This window comes from Cheilinus undulatus, linkage group 5, assembly GCF_018320785.1.
Source record: "Cheilinus undulatus linkage group 5, ASM1832078v1, whole genome shotgun sequence".
NCBI classification, from domain to species: domain Eukaryota; kingdom Metazoa; phylum Chordata; class Actinopteri; order Labriformes; family Labridae; genus Cheilinus; species Cheilinus undulatus.
This window is the reverse complement of record NC_054869.1, coordinates 53,577,877-53,594,857: the sequence shown is the minus strand read 5'-3', so window position 1 is coordinate 53,594,857 and position 16,981 is coordinate 53,577,877. Positions and strand designations below refer to the sequence as shown.

Genomic DNA, 16,981 nt, shown 5'->3' with positions numbered 1-16,981 from the left:
AGATAAGATCAAGTCCCCTAACCCTAACCCTGACTGATAAATAAATGATAGATTATGTTTTTTGAGTTTTTATTGGCCTTATTCATATTAATTTAATAATTATGTATACTGCTGCTTTTGTAAGTAAAAAGTATGGTATGGAGTATCGTACCGGTGATACTGGTCCTGTGTTTACTTGGCATCAGATCCATATTAAATTTTGCTGTATCGCCCACCACTAGCAACCAGAGTCAGAACCATCACTGTGGTAATAACTCTCACTATAGAGACTCTGTCAATCTTACATTATTTAATAATTCATGAACTTTCAACTCTGATGATTCAGGCTAACTCACGCTGCATTCACGTGTTCTTCAAATGCTCGGAATTCATGCAATTGGGTATTCTGACTTTGATGTGTCAACAAAAACATAAACGCCTTAAATTCTCCTCTGTACAGTCACACAGGAGTGGCTGGGCCCCTGAAGAATCCAGAGCCAAAGAGTTAGATTATTGAAAAATACCTTTGCAAGAGCCACAATCTAAGTGGTGAAAGTGACAAAAACAGCTTAAGTAGCACTGAAAATAAGTTAAAGATGGCAGAAATGGTCAATAAGCAACAAAAATGAGTGAAAAGGGGCAAAAAAGGGGAGGAAAAGTGGAAAAAGGGTCAGAAAGTAGCAAAAATGGGTGAGAAGTGACAAAAAATGAGTTACAGGTGGCAAAAAATGGTCTAAAGGTTGCAAAAAAATGAGTGAAAAGTGACTAAAATGGGCAAAAGCAGTCAAGAGTTGCAGAAATGGGCATAAAAATAGGAAACTAGTGGTATCTAGTGGCATAAGGTAGATGAAATGGGTAAAAAGTAGTGAAAAGGGCAAAAATGGGATGAAAGTGGTTAAAGAAGTGGCAAAATGGGCAACAAAAGAGGAAACAGGTGTTATTTAATGGCAAAGGGATGCTTAAATGGGCAAATAGCGGAAAAAATGGTAAAAAGGGGCAAAAAAAAGGGTTAAGAGTGGCAAGAAGAAGTGTCTAAAATGGTCAAAAAGCTGCAAAAAGGTGCAAAAAGGGAGTCAGAAAGTAGCAACAAGGGGTAAGAAGTTAGTAAAAAAATGAGTGAAATGGTCCAAAAGTGGCAAAAACAAGGCAACAAAATTAATTAAAAGTCATTGAACTGGACGAAAAATAGGAAACAAGTGGTATTTAATGGCAAAAAGATGCTTAAATGGGCAAAAAATGGTGAAAAGGGGCAAAAATGGAATAAAAGTGGAAGTGGAAGTGGCAAAAATGGGCAAAAAAATAAGAAACAAGTGGTATTTAATGGCAAAAGGGCTCTTAAAGGAGCGAAATAGGAAAAAAAAAGTGAAAAATGGCAAAAATTGGATAATAGTGGCAAAAAGAGGAGGCAAAAATGGGGAAAAAAGGAAACAGTTGGTATTTAATGGCAAATGGTAAAAAAGGGCAAAAATTTGAAAAAAGGTGGTGAAAAGTGGCAGAAAGAAGTGGCAAAAATGGGCAAAAAGTAGTAAAAAGTGGTTTGTAATGACAAAAGGTAGCTTAAATGGGTGAAAAGGGGCAAAAATGGTGAAAAAGGGCAAAAAGTTTCCCTTTTTTTGGGGGTTTTCTGGGTGAATAATATTTGAAATGAAGACATAAAAGAGCCACAGGTTGAGTATCGCTGATCTAGAGAATGAACCCTCCGCTGTTCTTATTTACAGAGGTGGAAACACTTCAACACTGTTGTTCTGCAGTAAAAGAACAGTTTCTCTGATTAAAACTAAAGTAAAAGTACAGGTATATAACTCTGCCCACGTGTAAGTAAAAGTATTTGATTTAAAGTTTAATTTAAGTACAGAGTATCTACTAGAGCTGAACAATAAGTGACCATAACCAAATTTCAGTTTTTTCTCTAGTATTGCATTTGCAATTCAAAGTGATTATTTTTGTAAGTTCCTAATCTTGTATATATTCAGACAAACACAAGCAATAAATCAGTCTTTATCATAACCAACACAATATTAGATAAATCATAAACTGATCTTTCCTGTAGGCAGATAATAGGATGACATAACATGATGCATACATCAGTATGAATTACATTTCAGTATTTATCTTCAGTTTATTTTATTTATTTTTATCTATTTTATTTCTTTCGAACATGTATAAAAATAAAAATAATAATATAATAATGTAAAAAGTAAAAAACAAACAATCTGAGATTGTCACCATAACAACTACAGTCACCCATGCTTTGGAAAAAACACAAAATGATAGACCGTGACAATATCTTGCATTTGTCTCACGTTTACACGTTGGAAAAGGAGTAAGAAGAAGTAAAAAACTGATTTAATCCTACCCCTTTTAATCACAGCAATAATCATTTGTTTAACTTTATTAAAATAAGGGCAGAACAGCTGAGAAAAATACCTAGCTGTGATTATTTTGATACATATTACAGGTGCAGAGTCAATTGTTGTGTTGAAGGGGATGATCATTTTATGTCATCCTCTTTAAAAGAAAAAATCAAAGGAAAGTAAGGGTTTTTTTGGTAAACTATTCTAGAAAACACCCCTGCTTCAATGGTTGCCTGCTGCAAAAAATAGTATTAAACAGTATGAAATTAAATTAAAAAGAAATATTTCAACTACTGCAATTTGAACATTTCCTCGGGACTTTCTAAAGTTTAAACTAATTGTAGATGAATTGCCCAGCCTTCGTAGCTACTGTGGTGTAAAACAGTAAAAGACTGTCTTTGTTGAAAATATTGATCCCCACAAGGTTTCTCAGGTAAAGTCCCACCTCTATAATAAAGTGAAATACAACAGCTAGTAATGGACGTGATGTTTAATGGTTCTCTCTCTGTGCTGGTGCTGAGGCACTCACACTTTTTGCACACTTGTGATACCTTTACCTTTTTTTTTTTATCTGCTTTTCACAATTTTCCCACCCATTTTTCTGCCACCTTTGCAACTCTAACCCCATTTTTGCTTCTCTGAACCCTTTTACAGCTTTGAACATTTTTTGTCTCCTGTGGGACCACCTTTTTCTGCCAGTTTGCTCCTGTTCCTTTTTTGGTTTTTGGCCAATTTTACATATTGTGTCTCTTTTTTGTATTAGCGTAATTTTCCGATTATGTAGACAACGCATGAATGCATCCCGGAAGTGCAACGTGAATAAACAGGAAGTCGGAAGCAGTTTAAACTGGACACAGAACAACATCAGCCATTACCGTTTCAGTAAAACTGTCCTTTTTTATGTTGGTTTGTTTCGTTATTTCTTACACAGAAAGTTTGTAAAAAAAAAGTTTATCAATCACAGTTTCTAGTTGTGTTCTGTATAAACGGTATAAAAATCCTGCCGTTAATTTCATTGGTTACTATGGGCAACGCTTGGCGAAAACTCTCAGCCACCAATCAGGGAGCAGGATAATTCCACACCAGCCAATCAGGATAGTCGTTTGTAAATCCCAACAACAGTTAGCTCCACACGAACTAAAGTCGAGATTTATGTGGAAACGTCCGCTCTAACTTGGTTTTTATGTCTCGGTATGTAGTCAGTGTGAGTTTAATCGACCACATGGCGTTTAAATTTCGCTGTTGCAGTAAAATATAACCCTGAAGGATCTCTGGATGTTTTTTTAATGCCTTAAAGTGATGAAAACCCAGGAAGCACCACCGCCGGTCCACGTCCACGTACCTGAGACCACACCTGTCCATGTTCACATGAGGAGGAGTCCCAGCAGAACCACACCGGGAAGAAACAAGGTTAATAATATTTGAGTACACTGTAATATCTGAACTTTATATAGAAGAGCAGTGGGTCTTAGGTTTGCCTTGATTTTAGGCTAATCTTAAGTGTGCTGATTCATCATTCCCAATGAAAAACAGCCGATAAATAAAACATAATATATGAGGGGAGAAAGTATTACTATTGTGCATCCTCCATCCGTCTGGTAACATCTTACAGTATGCTGTGCACATCAGTAAGGCTATTCTCAAATCTACATGTTCACAAAATTTGAGAGCCTGTAGATTTATGAATGATTTGTTTGTTTGGTTCTCGATAATCCGCTCTGTTTACGAGCCGGATCGCCTTCTTTAGAGGCAAAAAAGAAAGATTTGTAATTTTTAAAATGTTCTTCCCCAAAGTTCCACACAGTTAGTAATGTATGGAACAGTGTTAATTTCACTGACTGAAACTATGACTAAAAATGTTAAAACTAGACTGAGACTAACAAAAATAGATCTGTGATGACTAAAACTAGACTGAGACTAACAAAAATAGATCTGTGATGACTAAAACTAGACTCAAACTAACAAAAATAGATCTGTGATGACTAAAACTAGACTGAGACTAACAAAAATAGATCTGTGATGACTAAAACTAGACTAAGACTAACAAAAATAGATCTGTGATGACTAAAACTAGACTCAAACTAACAAAAATAGATCTGTGATGACTAAAACTGAAATAAACTTAGTTTAGTTCCTCAAGATGTCTAAAACTAGACTAAATGTAGTTAAGTTTTCATTGGACATTAAAAATCTCCAACTTAGCAATTTAGCAGAGTGCAGAGAACACATTACCATGATTTGGTACCAGATTTAGGCAAGAAAATAAATGTTTGGACTGAAAGAAAAGACAAAAATGTGAGGACTCTTATGGACTAAAACTAAATATTTTAAAGTTTTTGTCAACTAAAACTAGACTAAAACTTAAAAGGGTAGAAAAGACTAAAATGGGACTAAAACTAAAAGACGTTTCATCCAAAGACTAAGACTAAAATTAAAAGTAGCTGCCAAATTTAACACAGGTATGGAAGTATGAAAGAACAATACAACATGAATTTAAATTAAGAACATCTTTAGACAAAATAGCGATGGACTTTGATATTTTAGTTTTAGTTTCTTCGTGTTTAAGGTGTAATGCTTTTTCTCTTCAGCAGCACAGGACCAAAGATACCCCAGTGAAGAAAGATCAAGGGAAGCCAAAGACCAGGGCGCCATGGATCCCCCCAGGACGGCTGCCCTGCAGAAGAGATGTGAGCTCACCTAAGTTTAAGTCTCTTTATAGTGCCCTTATTTTGTGAGGGTTTTTTTTTCCAAACATGTTTTTATTTAATGTTTTTGCAATGCATAGATAAATAAAAAAGATCTGTGACTGACTAAAACTAGACTGAGACTAACAAAAATAGGGCTGTGATGCAGCACTAGACTCCTAACAAAAATGTGGGTGTGTCACAGCAATGGGTGTGAAGTAATAGCTGGGTGTTAGCAGCTCCTGCAGTGTGCTGCAGCACAGAGGATAGACCACGTAGACCCTACCGGGACTGTCATTAAATCAAAAGTAATGACCATCCTGCACCATTATTATAAGTTACCATAGGTCCCTGGGTAATACTAATCCTGTGCGAATAGGCCATAAGAGAGTCAATTCACTACTAAGCTAGGTGGGATTAAAGTCCTCCATAAACCACTCCATGAGGAATTTGAAATATGCATCCAGCTGGTAAAAGATAATTGAATTTAGAGGGTACACAAAGGAAACTCTATGTCAACCTTGGTGTTTTTTATCCCAGATAGATGATATTATGGAGCCACTAACCTGTGCAAGGATTTTCTGAGGGTATTTGCATAACTCAGGTTATATATTTTCACATGTTGAGCTGGCTTTTTAATTTTTTTTTACCCAAATTCAGTCACTTTGTCGTGTAAGTTCACTTAAATTTCTGTTGTTGTCTGACCCTCAGGAGAGTAGAGTACAGCATCAGCCAGAAAGAGGAAATGGACATCAGTTCGATGCTGACGAGGATGAAGAAGAGGAAGAGTTGGCAGCAGTGTCCAAAAATCTCCGCACCCTTCTCCAAGAGCAGGAAAGCATCCGTCGATTAGATAAGTAAGAGCTGCTTAAAGGTCATTGCTCTGTTCTTTATCAAACTTAGTTGGCCTTAATTTTTCATGAACAACAATAAAATAAAGACATTTTCCTTTATTTGAAGCTGTGTAAACATTTGTTGTCATTGTGTTCAGCTCCAAAGTCATGGAAGATGATGTGACAGAGTTCAGTTTTGACTCTTGACTCTTTCCCCTCATCGTCCTTAAGCCTCTCCCCTTATTTCCCTCTACCAGCTGTTCTGTTCCTCAATAATAAAGCCATAAAACTCTGAAAGATCGAGAGGGGAGAACATGTTTTTTCAACTCCCGAAGCTTAGTATATTTCATGCTCACATCTGTGAGCAGATTTGTATTTTGGTTCAGTATTTCTCCTCTTGTCTTCAGCTCTGACGTCAGAGGACCGACCAGAGAGTCCGCCGTTCTCCTGAGGACGCTCGTAGAGGCTGAAATTGATGGTGTAGCAGTAGCCAATCAGCTGGCAGCCCTGAAGGAAACTATAGACAGCCTTGTGAGGGTAAGAACAGTACCATATAGTCAAGTTTTACTCTCATTTTTGTCTGAAGGGTGAAATATAAATGGGTTAGTTAAGGTGTAAGAGCAAAGTTTATCTACATGGTAATGGTTTTGTTGTTATTCTTCAGGATAAGCGCCTAACGAAGCTGAACACAGCGTCCCTGAGGCAACAGCGGCAGCTTTTGTTAGAGAAGATCGCAATATTTGACAGCACCAATCACAGCCTGCGAGGGCTCCTCCTGAAGTGGACTGAGTTTGAGGTAAATGAAGAGCAGGTTTTAAATTTTTTATGAGTATGGTGTCACAACGCCAGAGTTTCAAACTCTGATTCCAGTAAGGATAAAGTCTAACCTTGCACAGCAGATGGATACGCCCGTTTCCTTGTTTCTCACTGGTGAATCCATCTTGCAAAGCTCCCATCTAAATTGTTTGGGCCCGGTTAGACAGTGGCAGGACCAATCAGTAACAAGGGGCAGTACTTTCAGGCAGAGTCGTTATTCGTGACGTAAACAAACAGCAGCAGGAGCTGGTGCAGTTATGAAGGAAGAGATTAGCGTGGATGCTGCTAAAGCGCCAGTTTTATCAGAACTTGACGACATGTCTTCATGAAAAGAAGAACAAAGAACAGCAGTGAGTTTTTTTCTTTTCAAAAACGACAAAAGTCGAGTACTGACATGTCTATAGTTGCCATGTTGTCGCGTTATTCTTCTCTAGCTGCGCACGCGGAGCTCAATAGCAGCTACGTCACATGTTTTGTTGCTCTGATTGGCCCGTAGAGATGTGACAGACAGAACGTTCATCCAATCACACTCTGAGTTTTTTTCAAATCCTCTGCCTTTTCTCAAACGTTTCCTATTGCAGCTTTCCCAGATGGATGTGTGACTTTATCTAACCTGACACACCAGATGGATAAAGTCTTATTGATCAAAAACCTGCAGACAGGCTTCTGCACATTGTCCAAATGTCCCGTACAGAGACTCCAAAGCTCAGTCCAGACCAAAGATTGATGACACAGAGAGGACAGTCACAGCGGTCTGAACTGAGCAGTAGCAGCAGCTGACGGTGTCATCTGAACTTAAGTTTGTCAGCAACAGCTTGTTTTTGGACATTGAACAAGCAGATAAATGTGAAATGGAGATTTAGCTTTGAAAAGCTAATTTCCTGAAAATATTTATTCAAAGTAGAATATTTCATGAGATAATATACTGTGAATTTCAGAAATGGTTTACATCTGAGCTGAGCTTGCAGAGAATTTTTTTGTGTTTCTGTGCAGTGAAATTAAATCCCTTCAGACTGACTGTGAGGGTCTCTGCTATGAAAATCAAATTTCCTCCCAGTTGCAGCGGTGTGAACTGTCAGAGCTTTGCAGAGCAGCCTTTCACAGCAAGTTTTAGCTTGTTTCATCACTAATCTTTGGTCTGAACTGAGCTTCAGACTCCATCTAGTACTCAGACATTGATTTGACCATGTCCTGATTCTTCCATATCTGTGTGGAAGTACGAATGAAGATGGAAATGAATGGAATAAGACATGAAAGATGAACTGATTTATTTTGTGTGTATGGTAAAAATGTGATTCAACACTGAAGGTAGAGAACACGGGTCATTAAAGATGGCAGAACAGCAGATTTCATAGTTAGTACCCTTCAGTATTACTGAATATTAAAATAGGAGTTTAAACCTATTTAAAACATGCAGCAGTGCAAAGTTTTGAAGTATCAAAAGCATTTTGACGGTCTGGCCTTCTGGCCTTTATTCTGTTTTGTCCACAGAGAGAATCTTTGATTTGGTTGGAGCAGAAAGACGCCATAAAGAAGAGACTGGCCGACAGTGAAGCAGAGAACATCGTGAGTATTAATTACCTGTTCATATTCTACCCTCGGCTCTGCTGCTGAAAAGATGCATTTTCACCCTGGCTGTCAAAAATACATTTTTTTACATTTATATGAATTTACAGAATAGCTAATGAAGCATTTCAATGAAAATAAATGTTTTGAACAAAAATGTTTTCCTCGACTAAAACTAGACTATAAAGGTTAAAAGACTAAAATATGACTAAAACTAAACAGCATTAGAATTTAATGACAAAAGCCCCACTTGCACAGGATTAGTATTACCCAGGGACCTCTGGTAATTTGTAGTAATGGTGCAGGAGATCTGTGTTTTTAATCTATTAATCTCAATAAGATTAATTTATTAATTTGCAGAGTAAAAATTCCAGGGTTATGGCAGGACTGACAGTTAAAAACTCATCATACAGGAGAAATCGTCAAATGATGCCGTTGTTCAGGGATCAAGAGGCAAACCACTGCCAAATGTTCCAGAAGTGTTCTGGGTTAAAAACGTTTTGGTTTGATATACATAAAATAATGGAGGAAATATTGAACACAAAGATACCCAATCACTTCAAAACATTTATTTTAGGAAAAGATGATTTCCTAGTGGGACATTTCAATAAACATTCATTTAGAATAATGGTAACAGCAGCTAAGAAAAATATTACAAGACAATAGACGCACCCTGAACCTCCCACAAGAAGCCAGCGGGCAGATACAGTAAGTGAAATATATCAAATGGGAAAAAATTACCCATTCACTTAACTTAGGAATGGATGAATTCACAAAGATGTGCGCAAAATGAGTCTCCTTCATGGAAAAGACAGAAAAATATTAGGAACACATCTGATTGACAAAAAACACAGATTATACCTACCAATGGAGATAGAAAATAACATTAATCCTGCTCTGACTGAACAGCAGTGTCTTAAAACTGCCAGAATATTTCCCTGGAAAGTACTGAATTCTGAACACTTTCTTTTTTAAAATTTATTTTTTTATTTTTTTATTTTTTCTTTCCATTTTGGTTTCACAAATCGCTGTTCTAAAAAAGAGAAAAAAGACAAAAAAAGAGGAGTATTGAGGTTTTGTTGCATTAGAAAGAGATCAGTCTGGCGCACCTGTAGTCGAGTGGTTAAGGCGCATGCCATGTACGCAGGCGACCCGGGTTCGAATCCGGCCCGTGGCACTATTTCCTGCATTTCCCCGCTCTCTCCCCTGTTTCCGACTCTATCCACTATCCTATCACTAGGATCTATCCTATCCTATCAAAATAAAGGCAAAAAGGCCAAAAATAAATCTTAAAAAAAAGAAATAGATCAGTCTGGTTAGGACTGTGTTCTGTGGTCAGCAGCGAATACAGACATCTGTATGTATGTATGCAATACTCTGAAAAAAAACAGGGTAAATAACCAACCATATTTCATCACACAGAGGTCCACAGGTAATTTCAGCTTGTGTGTAAAAATTGGCTTTATTTTACTCATTTATTTAAACTCTATAATCCAAATGTACATGTGTTCACCGCTGGCCTCTTAATGCAAACAGTGCTTCTGCTCTTCCTCCTTCAGCTTCTCTTTTCCTGTGTCTGATCATAGATCAGTATTATTTAGCTGAATATTTCTTACATGACAAATTTTACGTTTGGTAATGTTTCACTCGACAGTCAGTGGTTAGACTCCAACAGCTGATCTGAGAGGAGGGTTTATGTTGGTGCATTATGATCCAAAATTAAAAGAGTACAGAAAAACATCTGAAGCATCTACTGCATTAAATCGGTATAAAAATGACATAAGAGGTTTATATTAAACATGAGAGGCCTCGCCTCTCTCACACAATAAAAGGAAGGACGTCATACTGCTCCACTTTTTTCTCTCTTCCTCTTCTTCGTCATGTCTTTTGTAAACGCTGCAGTCTGAACAGGACACACAAAGACAACACCGCCTGCAGAACGCGATGCACAATATTGCATCTTTTTGTATGAACTTCAGAAATAAAAATTCACTGTGTGTTTTCATCGCTGCAGAACCCTCATGTTTTCCTTCAGAAATGTCTTTAAATGTGAGAACAAACTTCACTTTACCCAAACTCTGAGGTCAGGGCTGATCCATGAGTTATCACGGGTACACGGTAGGGTTGGGTATGGCTTAGGTTTTGGAGAGCGATGTTTTAACATTGTAATAAATCGCGTTGAAAGTCAGCGGGAGAGGAAAGGAAACATTACAAAGAAATCACACAAATTCCATAACATATTTCCAACATGAACACTGATTTACCAGCCAGCTGACATGTGCTGAGCTTTTCTTCCTCTTCTTCCAGCGACTTTTATCCAAACTGACCAACAAAGAGAAGGAGGCGTGCACACTTGCGGAGCATTTGGACTTTGAAAAGGTTTGCAGCACTCTTCATGTAAACTTCTTGAATTCTTCTGTAGCTTAACAGATTAAGGTTGCTATCTCACATGCAGGAATGTCGTCTGCACCTTTTAAAGCCCTTTCTTTTTAATTCTGTCACATCAGGACAAAGTGGAGACCACAGAGGAACTTTCAAGAGTCCTTCAGTCGACCCGGGACCATCTGCAGTCTGAGCTGAATTCAGCAGAAGCTGAAAAGAGCCGCCTGGCTGCTCAGATTCAGGTTTGTGAATGAGTACTAAAACTGTAAGAGTATCTGATATTCAGTCATGTTTTTAAGCTTAAGTGAATACTGACCCTTTATTTAAAAATATACATCTAATGGTGTTTGATTGTCTGTGTGGAGCAGAGGATGCAGCAGACCCATGAGGAACAGCAGGAGGAGCTGCAGACTCTGCAGGAGGAGCTGAAGACTGTGAGGCAGCGGATAGAGGAGGAGAAGAAGGAGCAGGAGCAGAGGGAGCGAGAGGCGCTGGCCCTGCTGACCAGACAGGCCGAGGGAGCAGAGGAGACCGCCAAGCAGCTCACCACCAAGCTGCAGGAGAAGGTGGGTGTGAAGAGTGGTGGATCCTAAGGTTTGATGCTGCTGTATCTCACATAAAATCAGCTCCATAACTGGTGCCATAATGTGTTTTTTAAGGAAACCCAGTTAGCTCAAGCGCTGTCCACGTCCAGTGACTGGTGCCTCCAACACTCAAAAGAAGCTGCCGCTAGACGTCTTCTAGAGGAGGAAGCATCTGCTCTCAGACTGTGAGTGTGTGTCTGTAAACATCATCATAATGTAAAGTATGAGGCTGTGTGATTCAGAGCTAAACTGGTTTAGTATTGAAAATGAGCGCTGCACATGCAAAAATGCATCCTGTCTAAAGGGGTTAAAGGTAATAAGACTTCTGATTTTACAGCACAAATAGCCAAAAAGCCAACATTTAGATTAAAAGAATTCACATATAAATAAAACAGAGTGACAAATACTGCAATGACAATCATCAGAACCCCTGAAATGATTTAATTCAATGACATTTCAACAATTTCTGGACATCTTCTTTGTAAATTCTGTAGATTCAATAACTAGGAGATGTGATGAGACTGTAAAATAAAACACATTTTACATGCCTGCTTCTTTTACAGACAAATAACGGAGCTGGACTCAAAAAATCACTCAACAGAGGAGAAGAGTCGAATAGAGAGGGAAGAGCTCCGGGATCAGATCCAACATCTTAGCGCTGAAAACACCTCCAATCAGCTGGAGAACCAAAAACTCAAGGTATAAGATCCATCTCATGCATCTGACCCTGGTAGTTCTAAAGGGAGTCATCATTTAGACCCTGGTAGTTCTAAAGGGAGTCATCATTTAGACCCTGGTAGTTCTAAAGGGTGTCATCATTTAGACCCTGGTAGTTCTAAAGGGAGTCATCATTTAGACCCTGGTAGTTCTAAAGGGAGTCATCATTTAGACCCTGGTAGTTCTAAAGGGAGTCATCATTTAGACCCTGGTAGTTCTAAAGGGTGTCATCATTTAGACCCTGGTAGTTCTAAAGGGTGTCATCATTTAGACCCTGAATCTGGACTAGAATATTCTCATATTTAGGATCAGCTGAGGTGGTCTGAGGAGAAGCTCGGAGGTCTGCAGTCTGAAGCTCGTCAGCTGAAGTCTGGGATCAGCAAACACGAGAACCTGCTGGAGAAATACAAGAAGAAGGTGCTGTTAATCAGATTCCTCCACAGTTCTTTGCTTTTGTTAGACTCTGACACATCTATTGTGGAAAAATGTTAAAGCTAACAGAACTTTACCCCATTTTAAGCCATGTTAGCATTTTTAGCTTTTTTATTGTGGCTTTACTCACCCAGCTCTGTGGATTATGGATGTTGCATGTGATATGATTCATTTTAGATACACACGTCCACATTTATGACCAGTTAAGCTCCTAGCAGAAGAATAAAACTTGAAGTTGAAGGAATGAAAAAGTTTAACCTCAGAAATCTGCGTGCAGGTGCAGCAGGCTCGTCTGGAGTCGGACGACTGTCGTCTGAAGCTGGAGGTGACGAAGCAGGAGGCGCGGGAACTGAAGGCGAGCCTGGAGAGGGAGAAGGAGCAGCTGAGGAGGGAGCTGCTGGCTCGCCTCAGAGAGCTCGAGACGCTGCCCGACAAACTGAGGCGCACCGAGCAGCAGCTGAGGGACGCCCAGCAGGAGGCCGAGGCCAAGGAGAGGAGGAACATGGAGCACAGCACGACCCTGTCTGAAATCAGACACAAGGTAACAAACTTCAGAGGTGGTATTAAAATGTTTACTGCCAGGAACCATGTGACCTTGGATAGCCAATGGATTGGCCAGATTTTATGTCTGTCATCAGGTAGACCCCTCTCTCAGAGCTTCAAGCTGATAGACTTGTTCCAAGTCAGAGAATGGCCGGACCAATCAGAATCCTTAGAGGAGAGAGAGGCGGAGCTACAGGTGTGGTTCAGCAACCATGTAAAACACTGTCAGCAGGTGTAGAGATGATCATGGACACAGCTTTAGCAGCAGTTTGATCAGAACTGGGCTTTTTTAAATTCAAAACAGGATTTTCACAGATCCTCATAAACCTCCTCAGACCTGAGCTTTTCTTTGGAATACACTTTTAGTTTCTCCCATTTTGGATAAATAGGACCTGATGAAATAAAACATCAATCTTTTCATCAGACAGGAGTTTCTTAGAAATTTTCTTTGGCAAAAGCCACACAAGTTCCCCAGAATTTTAAAGAAATTCCCTAAAATTTCTCTGAACACATCTTAATGCATCCCAAAAACTACTCCAAAATTTCCTCAAACATTCCCCAGATGGTTGAGTGAAACTTTATTATAAAACATAACATTCCAATAAAAAGTCCCCCAAATATTTGAAGAAATTGCTGAAAAGTTACGAGCAAATTCCTCCTCAGACTCTTAGAAAATTCACTCAAATTTATAACCTTGCAAAGCAGTTGGATACGCCTATTTCCTTGTTTTTCACTGGCAAATCCATCTTGTTAAGCTCCAGTCTGAACCGTTTGGGCCCGGTTAGAAAGTGACAGGACCAATCAGCAAAGAGGGGCAGTACTTTAAGGCGTGGCAGAGTCGTGACGTAAACAAGCAGCCACACGAGCTGGTGCAGTTATGGAGGAAGAGATTAGTGTGGATGCTGCTAAAGCGCCACTTTTATCAGAACTTGATGACAATTCTTCGTTAAAAGAAGAACAAAGAACAGCAGTGAGTTGTTTTCTTTTCAAAAACAACAAAGCCGAGTGCTTACATGTCTATAGTTGCCATGTTTCGCGTTATTCCTCGGTAGCTGCGTATGCGTGGCTTGATAGCTGCTACGTCATGTGTTTTGTTGCTCCTATTGGCCCGTAGAGATGTGACAGACAGAACGTTCATCCAATCACACTCCTAGTTTTTTTCAAAGCCTCTGCCTTTTCTCAAATTTCCTGTTGAAGCTTTCCCAGATGGATGTGTTTCACACACCTGGCCGGTCAGGTAATCAAATTTACTCTACATTCCCCAAAATTCCACGAAAATGTCAGAAACGTGCAAAAAACTTCCCAGAAGTTTCTATAAATAGTCTTTAATTTCCAAATGGCCTCCACACACCACCGCCCACAATTTACAATGAATCATCAAAAATGTATAAATGCATTCCTCAAATTTCCATGAAATTTAAAAAGCCCCAAAATTTCCCAAATTCCCATGAAAATGTAAAAAAAAATTGAAGTAAATTTCTTCCTATCTTTCCAAAATTGTGATATTTTTCTTTGTCTTGGTCTTAAAAAATCTTCAAAGGCATAAATCGGATTTTAAAAGTGCAGCAAACCTCGGAAGAAAAGTAAACAGCCAAACTGAAAGGTTTTCCTGGTGTTAAAGATGTTTTTGCTTCTCCTGACGGCTTCAGACTTTAATTTACTAACAGGTGCTGACTGAGACCAGGTTATGGAGTCTACTCCACGCTGACTACGTCCTGTGATTTAAAGCTCTAATTGTCCTATGATAAATGTGACAGAACTTTCAGCCAAACAGGTTTTTAAAAGATCCTGCCCGTCATTTTCACACATGGGGTGTTGCCCAGATAAATGTAAAGTATAACCCATGCCATGGATAAGTGGAACAGTCTATCTAACATGTCATGTTAGGAAATATGCAGGAGTACAGAATGAATGCATGGTAAAGTCAAAATGCTCTGTTTGTATCTGTAGAGCATAAAGAAACCTCATATTTCACAAAGATGTCCCATGTAGGATCCTTTCTAGTGGGCTGACGTGTTGATATGATCCTCCCTCCTCAGGTGGAGCAGCAGGGCGATTCTCTGGTGACGTTTCAGCAAAAGAACGTGCTACTGCAGGAGGAGAACAACGTCCTCAAAGAGAAACTCCACAACTTAGAGAGGTACACGCCTAAAAATGCTAGTATGAAGAAATGAAGAGTAAATAATCAGTGCAATAACAAACATAAGCCTCCTCACTGCAGCTGATGTCTGCGCTGTGTTGTAGACGTCTGGAGGACCTGAGGGTAGAAAACAAAGAGATGACTCTCTCCCTCACCTTAAAGGAAGACGGCACCCGCAGCCTTCAGCAGCAGCTGGAGGAGAGGACGCTCGAGTGCGGCGTCGTGTCCCGACAGCTGCAGCAAACGCTGGACGACGTCCAGAGACAGGTCTGACAAAAAACAGGCAACTCTTTTCTCCAAATCACTCGATAACTTCTCCTCAGGGCAGAAACACTGGACTCAGTGTGCCTCTGTTATTGGATTAATACACTCCTCTTCAAAGCTGACAACTGGCACTATGATTATTATGAAAGTGCATGAAAGCATGCAGTTAAAAATAAGAACAAGATGTAAAAAACATGCTACCAAATTCTGCATTTAGTGTAATTTAGAGACAGTATTATAATCTGATTCTTGATCTGAGCCTGTCTGTGCCAGTGTTAGTGAGAAAGCCACCTCGTTTACATATTTAAGACAATTTACAAGGGAGGAATGACCCTAAGTCCAACGACACAAACAGTATAACACGTCTGTCATCATACCAGGGTTTATAACTTTATTATGGTCCTTAGAAATGAAAAATACCAAAGATTAAAAAAAAAACTACTTCTATATAATAAGACAGACATGCAAGAGAGGAAAGATCCTTCAAAAGTTGCAGACAAACTCCTCCACTTTGTCTTAACTCCACAAAAACACTGGCAGTGTTTCAGTATGTTTAAACAGTTTGCAGGAATTTGCAAGAACCATATTGAAGTTTATCCTTCTGTTACCATGACAGTCCTGGTCTCTACGGTCCCATACTCATCCATTAATCTCTTATACCACCTTTAAAAAGATGTTTGTCACATCCTGAGCAGATTTTCTGGCCTGCAGGTGGATAAGAGCATGCAGAGGGTTTTGGCAAAAGAGAAAGCGTCTCAGGCGAAAGCGTTGGACCTGCAGAGCCAGCTGAACCTCGCCAAAACAGAGCAGAGTCAGCTGCAGAAGAGCAAGGAGGAGGTACGGCATGGTGTCGCTGGTTTATATGTGAAATTAAACTGTTAGCTCTCATGCAAGAATCACTGCAAACTGTAGGCAGGCATGGAAGTCAAATTTCTGTTAACAGGAGCAGAGTTTCTGTGTTTTTATTTTTCTCAGATGGAGCGCCGTTTTAACATTCAGCTGCAGAACTTGAAGGAACAACTAGAGCTGTCCAACTCTACTAACCGCACTCTGAAGAACTACGTCCAGTTACTTAAAACCTCGTATGGAAACGTGTTTGGAGATCCTTTATTCAGCAGCTGACCCTCCAGCGTGACCAACATCCATTCATTCCCAAGGCATTTTCATCTGCCTGCAAACATCCAGTCCTCTATGGCAGTGGTTCTCAACCTTGGGGTTGGGACCCCCTTAGGTGTCTTGAGACACTGAGAGGGGGTCCCCAGATTCCATGAAAAACTAAGAATATTTTTCAAATTACACTGTTGCCACTTTACACAAATTTTTGCCAAATTTAACCCCTTTTCATCATTTTCCCCACCAATTCAAACACATTCTTACCATTAAACACCCATTTTTGTCCATTTTAAACTCTTTCCACCACTGTTTTCTGCGTTTTTGCCACTTCTAAGCCAATTCTTGCCACATAAGCCTAATGTTGCCACTGTTGACCCATTATTGCCACTATTAACCCCATTTTTACCAGTTTCTACACCCAATTTGTCCCATTTTAACCACATTTCACTATCTGAAATGCCCATTTTTGCCAGTTTGACCAATTTCTGACAATATCTGCCTATTTTTTCTTCCTCACTTAACCCTTTTTTGCCAGTTTACATCAATTTTTCATCCTATTTCACCTAATTTCCAC

At 39.3% G+C, this 16,981-nt stretch overlaps 1 protein-coding gene across 3 annotated transcripts; it reads left to right on the top strand.

Moving 5' to 3' along the window:
* The first annotated feature begins 3,444 nt into the window (after positions 1 to 3,444).
* LOC121510044 (outer dense fiber protein 2-like) lies at positions 3,445 to 16,701 on the top strand. 3 transcript variants are annotated; one of them, XM_041787929.1, is made up of 18 exons: positions 3,445 to 3,524; positions 3,631 to 3,743; positions 4,922 to 5,020; positions 5,729 to 5,874; positions 6,258 to 6,387; positions 6,515 to 6,646; positions 8,158 to 8,232; positions 10,540 to 10,611; positions 10,740 to 10,856; positions 10,983 to 11,180; positions 11,274 to 11,383; positions 11,762 to 11,897; positions 12,222 to 12,332; positions 12,625 to 12,888; positions 14,930 to 15,030; positions 15,135 to 15,297; positions 16,006 to 16,131; positions 16,270 to 16,701. In XM_041787929.1, the coding sequence occupies exons 2-18, from the start codon at positions 3,633 to 3,635 to the stop codon at positions 16,414 to 16,416; spliced, it is 2,238 nt and encodes a 745-aa protein (XP_041643863.1). In that variant the 5' UTR covers positions 3,445 to 3,524; positions 3,631 to 3,632; the 3' UTR covers positions 16,417 to 16,701. The 3 variants fall into 3 exon arrangements, with proteins under 3 accessions (XP_041643863.1, XP_041643864.1, XP_041643865.1); XM_041787930.1 differs by having other exon boundaries at positions 3,466 to 3,743; positions 4,925 to 5,020; XM_041787931.1 differs by having other exon boundaries at positions 3,466 to 3,743; positions 16,244 to 16,701.
* The last annotated feature ends 280 nt before the right edge of the window (positions 16,702 to 16,981 follow it).

Bases quoted from the DNA above. Each gene is read 5' to 3' on its own strand.
- LOC121510044 (XM_041787929.1), top strand. From the start codon at position 3,633: ATGAAAACCCAGGAAGCACCACCGCCGGTCCACGTCCACGTACCTGAG. The intron at 11,898-12,221 runs GTATAAGATCCA...TCTCATATTTAG, and splicing joins TGGAGAACCAAAAACTCAAG to GATCAGCTGAGGTGGTCTGA. The intron at 12,889-14,929 runs GTAACAAACTTC...CTCCCTCCTCAG, and splicing joins TGTCTGAAATCAGACACAAG to GTGGAGCAGCAGGGCGATTC.